The 17,129-nt window shown below is 55.6% G+C and overlaps 1 protein-coding gene across 1 annotated transcript; it reads left to right on the top strand.

The window, feature by feature from the left end:
* The first annotated feature begins 836 nt into the window (after nucleotides 1-836).
* PLAUR (plasminogen activator, urokinase receptor) lies at nucleotides 837-12,965 on the top strand. The gene is made up of 7 exons (XM_004598049.2): nucleotides 837-1,008; nucleotides 1,976-2,086; nucleotides 2,887-3,030; nucleotides 9,574-9,726; nucleotides 10,108-10,242; nucleotides 11,232-11,378; nucleotides 12,428-12,965. Exons 1-7 carry the CDS (start codon nucleotides 951-953, stop codon nucleotides 12,685-12,687), a joined length of 1,008 nt encoding a protein of 335 aa, XP_004598106.2. The 5' UTR covers nucleotides 837-950; the 3' UTR covers nucleotides 12,688-12,965.
* The last annotated feature ends 4,164 nt before the right edge of the window (nucleotides 12,966-17,129 follow it).

Below are 17,129 nucleotides of genomic sequence, written 5' to 3'. Positions count from 1 at the left end.
GGAGCCAGGGACCTCCTCTGGGGTTTCCCAAGCAGGTGCAAGGATCCTAAGATCTTGGGCTATCCTCGACTGCTCTTCCTAGCCGCAAACGGGGAGCTGGGTGAGAAGTGAAGCAGCCGGGACACGAACCTAAGCCTATGGGATCCTGGTGCTTGCAAGAGGAGGATTAGCCGGTTGAGCCATCGTGCTGGGCCCTGTGCCTTTAATTTGACTCTGCTTCCTCACTCTGAACGCTGGCCAACAGGGGAAAGCAGGAAAAAGGACAGCCCTCCCCCCACGGGTCTGTTTTCTAGATATAATTCCTACAAATGCTTGGCCATTTTGGTTTTGATGTTCTCAGGAGTATCCTGTAGCAAGCACAGCCTCCGAGGACACTGGCCCCCAGAGATTTTGCGACGGCGGGTACCATTACCACCTTGCCACAACATCACGTCTGCAACAGTGATGTCCACAACACAGACGCTATGTCATGGCACACCCCAATATTCTAGCGTGCACCTCGAAACCACGCCGTGTCCCACACAACCACAGGACTCTGACCTCACCTAAGAAAACCTACAGAAATTCTAGCTTCTCCATCTAATAACAGCCGCGCCCCCTACACAGGTCCCGGCAGGCCAAGGCTTAAATGGCCACACCCCTGGCTGAGGTCCCCAGAGCAGCAGCAAGCACAGCGGGGCTCCTGCTACACCGGCCAGGAAGGACAGCGCAGTGACCAGGGACGGTGAGTCAGGGGCGGCCGCACCCGGGGAAGGAAAGTGGGGGAGGAGTGGGAGGCGCCCACACACGCTGGCTCCCTCGCTGCCCAAGCTGACAAGTCATTTCGCAAAACGCCGAGGGAGGAGTCTTTCCCGCCCCTGCCGCCCCAGGGCCACAAAACTGGGCTTCCTGGAGCCAGTCGGAGAGAAGAGAGGACCTGGGCGCACAGGCCGGGGAGCTGCCCTCCGGACATGGGCCGCCCGCTGCTGCTGCTGCCGCTGCTGCTGTGCCTCCAAACCTGCCTCCCAGGTGAGGTGCCGGGTCCCTGGACACCTGCTCCCTCGGGGGTCGGGGCCTGGCTGCGACCCCCACCCCCTAATCCTGCAGGACCCCCGGCCCGGAGTGAGCGGGCGCCAAACGCGTGCACCCCGCGCCCCGCTGGCTGGAGGGGCCCGGGACGCGTCGGGAGATGACCGGAGCTGATCGGAGCTGACCGGCCCGGCGGGTGGACACGCAGCGCGTCCTGCGAGGTCGGGACCCGCAGCGCTGACCCCTGGACACCCCTCCCGGGGGCTGGACCCCCCAGCTCCCTCTCACAAAGCTCACCGTCTCACCTGCTTCTCCCCCCGGAAAACTTGTGTGGGGGGCGGGTTTGAGAAGAAAGAGAGGAAAAAGCAGAAGGAACTGAGTCAGGACGGGGTGGGGGCCGGAGGTGCGGGGTGCGGTAATGAATAACCCGGAAAGCTCCAGAGAGAATGAGCAATGACGCACCGTTAGGGGCAGCGAGGGGACCCGGGGCAGCCCGGGGGCGTGGCCACGATGGTGGGGCGGGGCTGTGGGCGGGGCTAGATCCTGGGCGTGGTTAGATGGGCGGGGCTAGAAGCTGGGGCGAAGCCGTAGGCAGAGCTGGACTGGCTGAGCCCTGCAGGGGCGTGGCCAGAAATCGGGGCGGAGCTAAGGCATCGGGGAGCAGAACGAATGTTGAGGGTTGGATTTGGGGGCCGTGAAGGCGAGCCGAGGTGTAAAGATAGGATGGCTGGGGCGAGGCGAGCATAAAACGCCCCTAACAGAGTTTGCAACATGGGTGGGAGGGGGCAAGGGCAGAAAAAGAAAGTCCTGATGGACAGAGGGGGCCGGGCGGGACTTTGTGGCAGCTTTGGGTGAGGGCCCCTCCAGGCCTTGGAACCTGGAGCATGGGGGCTAGGGGTGAGGAGGACCCGGCGCGGGGGCCCTGACGCCCCCTCCTCACTCCCTGCCCACCCTCTCTGCCCCCCAGTCTCACAGGGCCTGCGGTGTCTGCAGTGCCAGCGCAACGGGCTCTGCCAAGTGAAGGAGTGCGAGCCAGGCCAAGACCTCTGCAGAACCACGGTGGTGCGGGACTGGGAAGGTGAGCTCATGCCCACTGTGCAGAACCAGCTGCCCGTTCCCAGCCGGAGGGAGGGGGTGAGGAGCTGCAGACTAGGTGCCCAGCACAGCCAGGGGGGGTTGGCCGCAGCCCAGCTGAAGGTCAGCGTGCAGGGACATGTGTGTCAGGCTGTTCCTAGCAAAATGTGATAGCAAAAATCAGATAAGGAAGTTCTGAGATGGGAAATGCTTGTGTGTTGTTTGCATATTCATCTGAGAGGCCTACAGACAGGGAGAGAGAGAGCGAGCAAGAGAGAGAGAAAGTACGTCCATCCTCTGGCTTACTCTCCAGCTGGGGCCAAACCAGGGCAGATGCCAGGAGCCAGGAATTCCTCCGGGGTCCCCCACATGAGTGGCAGAGTCCCAAGCACTTGGGCCATGTTCCACTGCCTTCCCTGGCACCGAAGCAGGGAGCTGGATGGGCAGTGGAGCTGCCAGGACGTGCCCGGTGCTCATATGGAATACTGGTGCTACAGGAGGTGGTTTAACCCCACTGCACCGCGACACCAGGCCTGGCTTCTCCCGTGACAAGTTCCTGGGGGAGGCAGGTCTCTGCTGACATCTCCAGGATCCAGAAAGTTCCAAGATCCTGATTTTACTCCGAGAGAGCAGATTCCCCATGGCAGAGGAGGGGGTCGCTCTAGAAAGGATGGAATTGAGCTCTGAAAATGGGAGAGGCCCGGCGGGGCCGGGGTCTGGGGTGGGTGACCGTTGAGACCTGGAGTGTTGGAGGTCGGCAGGGTGCAAAGGGGCTTGCGGCTAATGAAGCTCCATCGCTCACAGGTAGGGAGGAGCTGGAGGTGGTGGAGCGAGGCTGTGCCCACCCAGACAAGAGCAACAGGACCATGAGTTACCGCACAGGCCACAAAATCATCAGCCTCATGGAGACGGTGTGCGCCTCAGACCTGTGCAACCAGCCCAGACTCGGTGAGCAGAGCAGCCCAGGCCATGCAGTCTCTGCCTGGCCTGTGTGTGTGTGTGTGTGTGTGTGTGTGCAGCCAGCACAGCTAGGCCAGGCTCACTCACATGCTGGAGGGGAAGGTAGGGGATCTCTCTGTTTTCCCACTTTTTTTTAAAGATTTACTTATTTTAATTGCAAAGGCATATTTACAGAGAGAAGGAAAGACAGAGAAAGATCGTCCATCTGCTGCTTCACTCCCCAAATGGTCACAACAGCCAGAGCTGAGCTGATTCAAAGTCAAGAAGCAGGAACTTCCCTCGAGTCTCCCATGTGGGTACAGGGTCCCAAGGCTTTGGGCCATTGTTTTCTGTTTTCCCAGACTACAGACAGGGAGCTGGATGGGAAGTGGAACAGCTGGCCATAAACTGATGCCCACAAGGGATGCCAATGCTTGTAAGCAAAGGATCAGCCAGTTGAGCCATCGCACTGGGCCCATCTGTTTTCCCCGTCTAAGCCTGCTCCATGGGCATGGACGTGGTCCCAGCAGGGCTGCTGAGGGACCAAGAGGGGAGCAGAGACAGCAGTATTGAGGGAAGCCGGAGGGAGAGAGGCTGAGAGAGGAAGTGTCCCCTGAGCAAGGTGGTCCTGGAAGACATGTGAGGAAACTCCCGCAAGTCCTTGTGTGGAAAGGGAGGGGACTCTGATGCTCCCACAGCATAGGAAGGCAGGGGAAGGAGCGCCCTGGCCCTGGCAGGACAGGAAGGCGGCCAAGACCAGCCACACGTCAAAAGGCCCTGTGCCCAGGGCTTTCTCCACCCACCCTGATTCCTCCAAACCTACGTCCGTCCTGGCCACAAGCTGTCATCCACTGGCAGGGCTGCGGTTTAGCCAGGAAGTGCAAGACACCAGCTGCTGACTTCCTCATTGGATTCTACATACTTATTTTTTAACCTGAAAAACAGAGGGAGAGAAAGAGATTTTCCACCTGCTGGTTTACTCCCCAGATAGTCATAACACCCTGGGCTGGGCAAGGCAAAGCCAGGAACCAGGAACTCACCAGCATTTCCCATGTGGTGTCAGGGGGCCAAGCACTTGAGCCATCTTCTGGAATTGTCCCAGGCACATAAGCAGAGAGCAGGATCGGACGTAGAGCAGCCAGTGCCAGCATTGCAAGCTGAAGCTTAACCTGATATCCCATGATGCTTGCCCTGTGGTTACAAGTTTTGTTTGTTCTTTAAAGATTTGTTTATTTTTGTGGGGTGTCTCAGCCACAGACCACCCACCCAGGTAGCATGGTGCAGTGATAGCATTCTCAACAGAGAAGTGCTGGAGACAGTTATGGTGAACTTGTCTGTTTATTAGCAACCAAGTACAAGCTTATATAGGGAGCATCCAGGGAAACAAGCCTCGGGGTAGCAACAATATTTCTATTGGTAGAAGTATCTATTACAAATTATAAGCCTAGCCAACCCTCTAGCCAACCCTTACAACTGTCATGCACTTTGCAAGGTGGCACTGTGTAGCCCACCACATCTTATGTAACCCACGCTCATCCTGGAGTTGTTTATTACAAGACTATCACAAGCTTACCCAAGATGGGTATGGGTTGGGGTAGGCAGGGGTAGGCAGGGGTAGGAGGCAACCAAGTTACTGGAAAGTACCAAGCTACCAGAAGAGGTTGAGAGGGAGGGATATACCCAGAGGGCTTTGGGCTTTTTGCCAACTGCCTGGGTCTGTGGGGGTCTCAAGGTGCCATAGAGACAGAAGGATCTCAAGGCTTTCGCTGTACCAAGGTGGGGGTTCTCAAGTCTCTACACACGCACAGAAACCTTGTTCCCGCTGCCCCTCGCATAGGCTAAGTAAGACGAGACCCATCCTAGCACTTGCTTGCCCACATTTTTTATTAGAAAGTCAAATTTACAGAGACAAGGAGAGACAGAGAGGAAGATCTTCCATCTGCTGGTTCACTCCCCAAGTGGTCGAAACAGCCGGAGCTGAGCTCATCTGAAGCCAGGAGCCAGGAACTTCCTCCAGGTCTCCCACGCAGGTACAGGATCCCAAGGCTCTGGGCCGTCCTCGACTGCTCTCCCAGGCCACAAGCAGGGAGCTGGATGGGAAGTGGAGCTGCCAGGTTACGAACTGGCACCCATATGGAATACCAGCGCATACAAGGCGAGGATTTTAGCCACTAGGCTACCATGCCAGGTCCAAGCACAAGGTTTTTTTTTTTAAGATTTATTTATTTTTATTGGAAAGTCAGATACACAGAGAGGAGGAGAGACAGAGAGGAAGATCTTCCAACTGATGATTCACTCCCCAAGCGACCACAACGGCCAGAGCTGTGCTGATCCGAAGCCGGGAGTCAGGAGCTTCTTTTGGGTCTCCCACATGGGTTCAGGGTTCCAAGGCTTTGGACCACAAGGCAATGACTTTAGCCGCTAGGGCCTGATCACAAGTTTTTACCAGGTCCTTCTGATCCTAGAAGAGAAGACAGGAGAAAAGGCAGGAGACTTGGCAGAGGGGGAACTACGCTGGAGGTGGGTGAGCTTGTCCAGATGAAGGAGGATGCAGGGACGAATCAGGCAAGGAGTGGAAGGGAGAGCTGTGGACAGGTCTGAGCAGACACAGGCAGGCACGGGACAGAGAAAACAGACAGCTCTCTGAAGCCCCTGGAGAGCCACAAGCAGAGGGAGGAACTCGGGGTGCTTGGAGGAAGCGAAGGAGAAGGCCTGAGTTCCAGGAACTGCCTGACCGTTCTGAGGCTCCCGGGTGTGTGGTGGCGTGGGCGGGAGGGTGTCGGGGAATGGAGCCCACGCAGGCAGAGTCGCTGGACTCGAGCTAGGGTGGCTGGGGTGTCTGCGAGATGAGAAGTGAAACCCCAGGAAGGATATGGCCCTCCACAGGGACTCCCCCAATCTGCACAGCTGCATTGTCAGTCTGAAGCTCAAGGCCCTGGGCATGAGCCGGTGAGTTACAGGACCCTGAGGACCTCCAGAAAGCAGGAGCTGCCAGGCATACTGAGAGGGCCAAGCAAGAAAGGGCTTATGGACCACCCTCAGGCATTCCTCTGGGACCTCCTTCCCGCAGCAAAGGGGTAAACTGCGCTAGCTGAACCCCACAGAAGCCTGAGGTCAAATCCTGGACAGGAGGAAACCCCGGCCCTCTCCCGAAGCAGACAGTCCTTTGGACCCTTTGCAGCCTTTGCTTAGTGCTGTCTAGCATTGAATCGAAACTTACAAGGTATCCTTGGACCAAATGACCAGGAACAAAAAGCAAACTCAGCAGGGAAACACTCACAGTGGCTCAGTGCTGACTAGACAGGGAACTTTGCAGCAGCTAGAACCAGCATGTTCAAAAAAAATAGCGGGGGGAGGGGGCGGCGTGATAGTGTAGCAGTCAAAGTCCTCACCTTGAACGCGCCAGGATCCCATATGGGCGCCGGTTCTAATCCCAGCAGCCCCGCTTCCCATCCAGCTCCCTGCTTATGGCCTGGGAAGACAATTAAGGACGGCCAAAAGCCTTGGGACCCTGCACCCACATGGAAGACCCGGAAGAAGCTTCTGGCTCCTGGCTTCAGATTGGCTCAGCTCCAGCCATTGCGACCACTTGGGGAGTGAACCATCAGACGAAAGATCTTCCACTCTGTCTCTTCTCCTCTCTGTATATCTGCCTTTCCAATCAAAATACATAAATGTTAAAAAAAAAAAAAAGTAGGAGGGCTGGAGTGGTAGCACAATGGGTTAAGCCACAGTCTGAAGTGCCAGTATCCCATATGAATGCCATTTCAAGTCCCAGTTGCTCCACTCCTGAGCCAGGAGTTAACGCACCTGGCAAGGAAGCAGAAGCTGGGCCAAGTAGTTGGGTTCCTGACATACATGTGGGAGACCAGGATGGAGTTCCTGATGCCTTGTGGTTTTGGCCTGGCCTGACCCCTAAACACTGTGACCAACTGGGGTTTGCATCAGCAGATGTAAGAACTCCTCTCTCCTCCATCTGCTTCTGGAACTGTGTCTTTCAAATAAATAAGTCTTTGCAAATATATAGAGAGATATATTCAAAAGTAGAGGAGAGGGTACATTTTAGCACCTGAAATTCATGTTTGAAAGAATCAGATAGGAAATCTAGAACAATAAGGGAATGCAGAACTCAGTAGGTTTGCTCCATAGAGATTCTAAACAGAACAGCAGGAAGAGGTGTATGTGTGATGGGAGTTTGCTCTACCAGCTGCGTCTACAGCACACCACCCTGCACATGCCTAATCTCAGAAGCTAAGCAGGGTCAGGCCTGGTTAGTACTTGGATGGGAGATCTGCGAGCTAGGATGCTGCTTGAGGTGTTCCATCCCTACTGGAGTGCTTGGTTGGACACCTGCCTCCACGTTCCTTCTAATGGAGCCCCTGGCAGGCAGCAGGGCTGGGTCAAGTGGTTTGAGTCCTGCCACCTGTATGGAAGTGCTGGATGGAATTTCATCCTCCACCTAGCCCCGCCTGCCATGGGCATGTGGGGAGCAGACAAGCTAACAGGGATTCTCTCTCCCTCAAGGAATTTTTTTTTTTTTTTTTTGAAAGATGTACTATCTAGAGAACGGGACAATAGCTGGCTGCACAGATGCTGAGGGTGAGGGGATTGGGCTGTCTCTGCCCTGAGAATCTGGGTTGTTGCGATGTTGAGATGAGGCATCCTGGAGAAGGACCGAGCCGAGGGAGAAGTCAGAGTTTCGGTTCCAGCAGGTGGAAGCTCGGGGGTTTGAGCGGTAGCCAGGCACATCGGAGAAGAAGTTGGATGTGCAGCTCAGGAGCTCGAGGGAAATCTGGCTGGGAGAGAGACGGGTGAGCAACCGACAGCTGAGCAGACCAGAAGCCATGTCGGGAAACAGCACCCCGGGCTAGACAGAGGAGACCCCCCTGCCTTCAGAAGAGACCCCACAGACCCTGGTGGCAAGCCTTGCCGCAGCTCTTTTGGCACTGACGGCGAGGCAAGGGCCTGGGAGCTGTGTTTCTTTGAAGGAGATGATTTGGCCGGGAAAGGAGGTGATTCACCTAATTACACTCCTGCCAGCTGGATGCCTTGGCCCAGGCAGTCCCCGCGCTTCCTAAGGCTTGGCCGGGACTCAGGCCGGATGTCTGGGGTCAGGCAAGGAAGGCTAGGCCCCAGTGTGCGGCGCCAAGGCCTGGGCCAAGGAATGATGTCGCGTTTCCAAGGAAAGGACACTGATCCAGTTGGAAGCTTCCCACCAAAGTGGAAGTGGATCGCTGAGCGAGATTCCGCAACGCCCCAAGACAGCATGTAAGGGGACCACGAATGCACAGCAAATGCTCACTCTAGAAAAACTGCAAATGGTTCCCAAGCACTTTTTAAAAAAAGGCTTATTTATTTGAAAGACACACAGAGAAAGAGAATCTTCTATGTGCTGGTTTACTTCCCAAGTGGCCACAACAGCTCAGACCAGGCCAGGCTGAAGCCAGGAACCTGAAACTCCCTCCAGGTCTCTCATGCGTGAGCAGGGGCCCAAGCACTTGAGCCATCTTCTGCTGTCCCAGGCATATTAGCAGGGAACGGGATCAGAAGTGGAGCAGCCAGGACCTATATGGGATGCCAGCATTGCAAATGGCAGCTTTCCCCTGCTATGCCACAGCACCGGGTGCTCAGCCGGGTTCCTATGGTTCAGAATCTGTCAGGAGAGTGCATTCGGGACCATAGTGGGGGATCCCCAGGTGGCTTCACGCCTTGAAGCTTCTCTTCCATGGCTTCAGCCCAGACCTCCCCTGCTAGCTGCAGGGGCCTGTCCATGGTGCTACCGGAGGCTGTGTCCGTGCAACGTGGCAGCTGCCCTCCACCCCGGCAAGCTGGCGGAGCGTCGGCCAGGCAGAAGTCGCTGTGTCTCGCTTGCGTTCAGTATGCTGTCGGTCAGAGAGAGACAGACTAGACAACCCTCAACTGCTGGTTCATTCGCTCAATGCCCACAACAGCCATAGCAGCGTTAAAGCGTGGGACTGAGAACAGGAAACGCATCAGTCCCCCACCTGGGTACCAGGGACTCAGCTATTTGGGGGCGCCCCCTGCTGGCTGCCAGTGAGCACGCAGATGACCCGAGGCTGGATGAGGAGCAGAGCCAGGACTGGAATCTGAGCTCCCGCTTGATGTGGACATCTCCAAGGGCCTAAATTCCAAAGAGCAGGATCTTTGGGAGTCATGTTAGAGACACCCCTAGGCAGATTGGGGTGGAGACACGAGTGGTAATCAAGGAAGCCTGCCTGGAGGAGACCCAGGGAGCCTGTGGATGGGGCAGCAGGGAGAGCCAGGCCCAGCCCTAGATGAGTTTTGAGTGCTGCCTTGAGGATCTTGGCTTTTATTCTGAGGGCAGCAGGGAGCCATGGCAGTGTTTGGAGCAGAGGAGGGGCAGGGTCAGTGACGAGGGTTAGCGTCATCCTTCAGGGGCCGTCTGGATTCCAGAAAGATCCAGGAGGCACAAGGGGCGGGGCTTGGTGGGTTGAAGGGAAGGATGAGGGGGGGAGCTGGAGCCCCCTTCCTTATGGAGCTTCCCCCACCCCGCCCATCTGTTTTCACCAGACCCCGTTGCCACGTTTCCCAGGGGTCGATACCTGGAATGCATCTCCTGCGCCTCCTCAGACCTGAGTTGCGAGAGGAGCCGGGAACAGAGCCTGCAGTGCCGCCGCCCTGAGGAGCAGTGCCTGCAGGTGGTGAGCTACCGCAGCCTGGAAGGTGAGTCCTGGACCCCAGCCCGGGGTCCCAGGTCACAGGTGATTGCCAGTCCAGGGCCTCTAGGACAGTCCCAGTGTCCACAGGGACTGAGAGGCCTTCTCATGTCATCCATTCTCAAAGCCGCCTTGGCATCCATCATGGCTGCCAGCGCTCCAGCCCTCACAGTCACGGTCCAAGAATCCCATTTAAATGGTTCCTGTTGTATCACATGATGAGAGAATTTCATCCTGTGACTAGCGAGGCTGGGAAATGTAGTCTCCTAAAGAAAGTGAGGATCCTGCAAGGAGGACAGGGGCAAAAGGAACACCTGCTCTGTGGGCAAATTGAGCTGCGGTCCTTTACCTGTGATGTAACCTCTGACCTCTGCTCTTTGCTCCCTAGGCAGCCTAATGTACGAGCACCACACCTACGGCTGCGGTCAGCTTCCCGGCTGCCCAGGCCCCACAGGCTTCCACAACAACCATACCTTCCACTTCCTGAGCTGCTGCAACACCTCCTACTGCAACAGAGGCCCTGGTAAGGACCGGGGACTGGGGGGAGCCTGGGCGGAGGGCGGGGTCCCCCACAGTCATGCTTGGGCCATGCACCCTCTCCCTACTGATTTCCTTGGAGAAGGACATTGTGGGAACTCAGCGAAACTGGTGTCATCTGCCTGCTCCCCATCTCCTGAAGCTCCTCCCACTGCCAGTGTCAGCACAGTCGCCATCCCAGCCACAGCCTTGGTGACTTCCTGCCTGGCTCACCGCAGAATCCTCCTCTCCACTCTTCCTGCTTCTGCTCCTGCCAGCCCAAGGCTCAGGGCTTTTCCATGTTTTTCAGACTGTCACTCAGTATCACTGTGTTTTCCACAGCGCTTCAGCCTCTTCTCCATCCCCTTGGAGTAAAATCCAGGGGGGCCACTGATGGCTGCTGCTCAAAACCCCCACATCCTGTATGGTTCCTGTCCCGGCTGCTCCACTTCCGGAACAGCTCCCTGATCATGGCCTGGGAAAGCAGCGGAGGATGGCCCAAGAGTTTGGGCCCCTGGACCCACATGGGAGTCCTGGGTGGAGCTCTGGGCTCCTGCCTTTGGCCTGGCCTAGCCCTGACTACTGCAGCCATTTGCGGAGAGAACCAGTGGATGGAAGATCTCCCTCCCTCCATCTGTGATGCTCTGGCTTGTAAATAATTAAAATAGAAGAAAACGAAGAAAAACAGGAAGCCCTACTGTAGCCAAAGGAATTCCACATCTGTGCACCTCATGGTCTTCATTTAATTTCTTCAACTGCCAAACTCCACCTTGCCTGTGGCTTTTGAAATCCATGCACAATTTCTTCTTACAGTATGCATTTTCACGCACTTTCCATTTTTCTTAATTTTTAAAAAAATTTACGTAAGAGGCAGAGGACAGCCAGAGCTCCTCTTGGCTGCTTTGCCTCCCCACATGCTGCCATGGTGGGCCGAGGAGGCAGGAGCCCTGAGCCTGGTGGCTGACTTCTCGGCCTCTGCCTCTGTCCTCTCCACAGTCCTGGAACATCACCACCTGCCACCCAACGGCCTCCAGTGCTACAGCTGTGAGGGCAACAGCACCCACGGGTGTTCCGCGGAGGAGACGTCTCTCACTGACTGCAGGGGGCCCATGGATCGGTGTGTGGAAGCCACGGGCACTAATGGTGAGGCCCTGGGGAAGGCTGGGAGGGGCCGTTGTAAGGCGGAAGAGGTGGAACCTTCAGACATCTGCTGGGGAAATGTGGGCCTCTGTGGGGCGGGACCCCTGTGGACGCCTAAACTCCCCTCCTGACATCCTAGCAAGGTCTCTCTATCCCAGTGGTTCTCAAACATTGTGGCCTTTCTTCCCTTAAGATCTATTTGTTTGAATGATCTTCCATCTGCCGGTTTACTCCCCAAATGGCCACAAAGGCCGGAGGTGGGCCAGTCTAAAGCCAGGAGCCAGGACCTTCTTCTGGGTCTCCCACATGGCAGGTACGGGCTCCAAAGGCGTTGGGCCATCCTCAACTGCTTTCCCAGGCCACAAGCAGGGAGCTGGATGGGAAGCGGAACAGCTGGGATAAGAATCAGTGCCCATATGGGATCCTGGCGTGTGCAAGGCGAGGACTTCAGCCGCTAGGCTATCACACTGGGCCCCAGGCCACTTTCTTAAGACTGACTCTTTCAGGCTCTTAGAAAATCATCTGTGTGGACCCCCACTGTACCTGTACACCGCACCAAAAATCAAACCTGAGAAAAACGTTAGAGGTTTATTTATTGATTCATTAGTACAATTCAAGCTCTCATTATATATGGGAACATAAGTCACATTTTTCTTCTATGAACAATGTCTGTGTGTTCCCAAACAAAAGAACCGCGGCGAGAAGCCAGGCACCGGTGTGTGTATGTGAGTCGCACATGGCTTTCGTGTCTGGCTAGAGAGAAGCCAGCTGGAGCCTCACATATGCTCCACGTTCAGTCTGTGGCAATAGCCTGTGTCTCGGAGTTTCTGGAAAGCTCCAGAAAGCGGAAAAGCCAAAAGATGTCTCAGCATCCTTAGAAAACCAATGTTGGCTTTGCAGGTACCCCACATGGGTCTCAGGAACCTCCGCCCCAACCGGGGAGTTCTTGGGCCACACCGTGGGAATGCTGGTGTCCCCCAGAAGGAGGGACGTCCTCCCCACCTGAGAATTCCAGACTCTGAGAGGCTTACTTCATGCTTCTGTCTCTTCAGGGCTGGGGAACCCGAGTTACACGATCCGAGGCTGCGCCACCGTCTCCTGGTGCCACCGGCTGCACGTGGCTGAGGCTTTTGGCCTGACCCATGTCAACCTCACTATGTGCTGCACTGGCAGCGGCTGCAACAACGCAGCCTCAGATGCCCAGCCCCGCACAGCGCAGGCGCCCCGGCCAGGCCCTGCACACCTCAGCCTCCTGGTCACCTCAGCGCTCCTGACCTCCACCCTAGGGGGGATCACTCTCTTATGGAACTGAGCCGCAGCCCTACCCCCACCCCGGGCTGGCCCTGGGGCACCACCTTGTCCATCCCTCCACTCTAGCCCTGTTGACCCCCAGGTGCTGTGACCCCAGGCCCGTGTGCCAACCTCTCTGGGCCTGTGAGTTCCCAGCTGCCCACTGTGTATATGCCAGGGTTGCCCTGACATCTGGCCAAGGGCGGGTTCTTTGTCCTGACAATTGTTAGGGTGGCTCTGACTGTTTTTATTAATATTCATGTTATTTATTTTCTACAGAAATAAAGTTTTTATACCCTATCTGCCCTTCTCTGTTGTGTCTAAATTTGGGGACAGGGCTGGGGCACGGGTGCCAGTCTGGTTGGCAACTCCAGGCATGGCACGCCCATGCAGGGCCCCTCTGAACTGCCTCACTGGTGTCGGAGGATGGTGGTCTGCCCTAAGTTGCTGTACCCACGACCGGAACTCCACAGGCACTGCAGAGACCGGTGGCGGGGGACAGAGACTGAAGCCACGGGGCCAAGGGAAACCAAGAGAGGATGAAGGAAGAAAGGAGGGGAGGAATAACCCCATCTTCCACGGTGTCCTACAGCCCAAACATGCCAGACGACCACGAGGCCTTTGTGGAAAAAACATTATGAAAGAGCATACAAAGATTTTTTTAAAAAAGATTTGTTTTTATTGGAAAGGCAGATTTACAGAGAGAAGGAGATACAGAGAATGATCTATCCACTGGTTCACTACCCAAATGGCCACAATGGCCAGAGTTGAGCCAATCCAGAGCCAGGAGCCAGGAGCTTCCTCCAGGTCTCCCACACGGTTGCAGGGTCCCAAGGCTTTGGGTCATCCTCTACTGCTTTCCCAGGCCATAGGTAGGAAGCTGAATGGGAAGTGGTACCACTGGGATAAGAACCAGCACCCATATGGGATCCCAGAGTTTGCAAGTAAAGGATTAGCTAATCATTGCACCCACTGCACTGTCCTGCGAGGATTTTAAGTATACAAGGATTTTATAAAAGTCTGCAGCACAATGAACTTCAGAGCTTCAATTCCATTTTTCCCCACAAAATGCTTGGAGTGTCACTCCTGCAATGTTTGACTGTTAGGACAACATCACCTTGAAGAATCCACACCATCAAAACCCAGGTTAATGTGACCTTCCCCGGCGATTCCCCACAACGCGGTGCTGGGGACACCTCTCCCACGATGCCTTGCAGCAGAGCTGAAGCTAGAACTGCATCTCCCAGGAGGCCCTGGGGCAGAGCCTGGGGGTCAGGATGACATCCCCCATGATGCCTCACCATGGGGGGCAGGAAGTAGCTCCAGATAATTTCTCATCATGTCCTGTACCACAGCTCACAATCGGGACCTAATAGCTCCGGCGTTTTTGCTCGGAGATCTTGAGTTGTGAGAATAAAATCTGTTCCCGCTGACTTCAGCAAAACCAATGTTATTGGAAGTTTAAAATCCAAGCAAGAGTGAGGTCTCCAGGCCTCATGGGGGAACAGGAAATAGAATTGAAGGGCTGAGCTGTGTGGAAAATTGATTGTCTCCCCCTTGCAGAATCTCAATCGCTGCCTCTCCCTTTCTGATTTCTGTGTGTGTGTGCGTGTGTATGTGTGTCCTCCATTGCCCTGTTTCTCAGGCTGGCTTCTACTTCACACAGAGCGGGCAAAAGAGTCCTTCAAGATGTGTAGTTCCGGCTTGGTGGGGCTGGTTTTCTGTGACTCTCACAAGATCCCCGAGGCTACAAGTATACTTTATACACCTAAGAAGTTTCAGTAGCTCCAGGGGCTTAGGCGTGCGGAGCATGACGCTGCCCCTGCTTTGGTGTGGGCCTCTGGGCAGGTGGCATTGAATGCCAGGAACGTGTGCAACAGGTCACACCATGAGACAGGAAACAAGAGACTAGAAGAGCCAGCGTGGCTCCTTTTATCTTTTTCTAATAAGATTTATTCATTTGAAAGCCAGAATTACAGAGAGAGAGAGAGAGAGAGAAAGGTCTTCCATCTGTTGGTTCACTCCCCAGATGGCCACAACACAACAGCTAGGGCTGGGAGAGACCCACGTGCTGGCCCATGTGGGTGGCAGGGGACCATCTTTCACTGCCTTCCCAGGAGCATTTGCAGGAATCACAGGTGCAGCAGCCAGGAGGTGAACCATCAGTCCACATGGGATGCCAGCACTGCGGGTTGCGGCTTAGCATGCTGCTCCACAATGCCAGCCCCAGTCACTCCTCTTGTTAACACCCCCTCCTCCCTTGGACCCCACCCACCCTCTGAAACTAGCACTAGTCCTTCCAAGGGCGGGGCCCACAGTGACCTGAATACCTCTGTAACAGCTTTCTCCGGCTCAAGGCCCACACCCGGGAAATGAAGCTTCCTATAGCCTCTGCAGGAACAACCTGATCCAAACTGCCACACGTGCCAAACCGCACGTTCATTGCAGTTCTAGAATCTCATCCCAGAGACGCTGACCAGGTCCGGTTTGGGCTGGGGTCTGTCCACAGCCCGCCCTTCCTACGAAATGCACTTCAAAACGTCAGTGGAATATGGAATGAAAAGACACGTTTGGGGACCAGCACTGAGACGCAGCTGGTGACATCCCAACTGGCCAGAGTCTAATCCCTCTCCCTGCTAATGTGCCTGGGAAAGCAGCAGAGGACGGCCGAGCGCTTGGGCCTCTGCGCCCATGTAGGAGCGCCTGATTCCTGACTTCGGCCTAGCCCAACCCTGACCATTGTAGCCACTGGAGAATGAACTAGCAGATGGAAGACTCCCCCCTTTCTCTGTAACTCTGCCTTTCAAATACTAAATAAAATCTTTTTTTTAATAAGATTTATTCATTTTATTACAGCCAGATATGCACAGAGGAGGAGAGACAGAGAGGAAGATCTTCCGTCCCATGATTCACTCCCCAAGTGAGCCACAACGGGCCAGTGCGTGCAGATCCGAAGCCGGGAACCTGGAACCTCTTCCGGGTCTCCCATGCAGGTGCAGGGTCCCAATGCATTGAGCCGTCCTTGACTGCTTTCCCAGGCCACAAGCAGGGAGCTGGATGGGAAGTGGAGCTGCCAGGATTAGAACCGGCGCCCATATGGGATCCCGGGGCTTTCAAGGCGAGGACTTTAGCCACTAGGCCACGCCGCCGGGCCCTAAATAAAATCTTAAAACACACAATACAAGCTGTTCCTTACCACACTTCACTCTGCAAACAGAGCTGCCTCCATGAGCTCAGGGTGAATCCGTTGCCATACAATGGACAAAGCTGCTTTTTAACAAGATATCCAGTTCCCAAGAGCTGAAACAAAGGAAAACCGATTAGCCCAATAAGTAGAGTTGTGAGCTAGTTCTTGGTTGGCTCATACAAGGGTTCTACCACGTACAGGATCCATTCAGTCCTGCCCACCTCACAGCCTTAGGGTGGCGTCCTCCACTCCTGACATTACACCTAGAACCCACTCCCAAAGTTCCCATTGCATCAGCAGGCCTCGAAGGAAGGTTGGACAGCCACATCCAAGAAGTCTCTGCCCGGAAAGCAGCAAAGTGCACCCCAAGCCTGCACAAACTCACACACGGCCCACTCATGCCTGGGACCCACTCCCTCCTGAGCCCTTGGGCCAGCCTCTGCTTCCTCCCAAGTGAGCTAGCAGAGTCTCCCGGACTGAGGATCCCACGAGCTTCGACATGGGACACAGGTGTCCTCAAGCAACAACTTAACCCACAGCCCCACAACACTCACTACTCTTTTCTCGAGTTGGATTTGCTGTCACCTGTAACTAGACTTGCGATGGACAGAGGCCTTGGCAATAAAGGGCAGAGATGGGATTACCACTCTCATGGTGCCCGCAGAAACCCGCAGATAACAGATGAGAAGCAAGCCCACACCTCCCAGGGGGGCCCAGTGCAGGGAGGCCTGTGCACACCTGCCAGGAGTCCTGGGCAAGGATGCTGGACCACGCAGCTATGGACTGCCCAGGGTCTGAAGGCTCAGCACCTCTCACCCTGCCAGTCCAGGCCAGCCGGGCAGTGGTGGATCTGGGAGGGAGGATTTCAGCTCCTTCAGCTCAGCCACCTCTCTTCCCAGTCACCGCACATTGGGAGGCGGGGGGCTGAGAGCTGAGAAGGAAAAAGGGTGTTCAAGTTCTGGTCCTGGGGACCTAAGAGCCGACTGGAGCTTTAAGGATGTTGGGAGATGAAGTCCCTTGCGGAGCCCGGATGGAGAGTTTATTTTTTTTAGAGGTGATGAGAGAAAACGAATACGGACTTTCATCACTTTCATCACGGGCATCTCTGGGCCTCAGTTTACCTGATTGTGGAGGCCTCCTCCTTCACCCAGTCCTCCTGGGTCCTCCAGGTTGGTAAGGTGCACCAGGTCCATGGCAGCCAATGGAGAGGGCTCGGAGCAGTGCCCTCGCAGGATGGGGGAAATGACCAGTCCTATGGACTGGGAGGGAGAGGCAAG

The sequence above is a fragment of the Ochotona princeps genome, chromosome 16 (assembly GCF_030435755.1).
Source record: "Ochotona princeps isolate mOchPri1 chromosome 16, mOchPri1.hap1, whole genome shotgun sequence".
Classification (NCBI taxonomy): Eukaryota; Metazoa; Chordata; class Mammalia; order Lagomorpha; family Ochotonidae; genus Ochotona; species Ochotona princeps.
The sequence above is the reverse complement of the archived record's forward strand: the minus strand, read 5'-3'. Positions and strand labels throughout refer to the sequence as shown.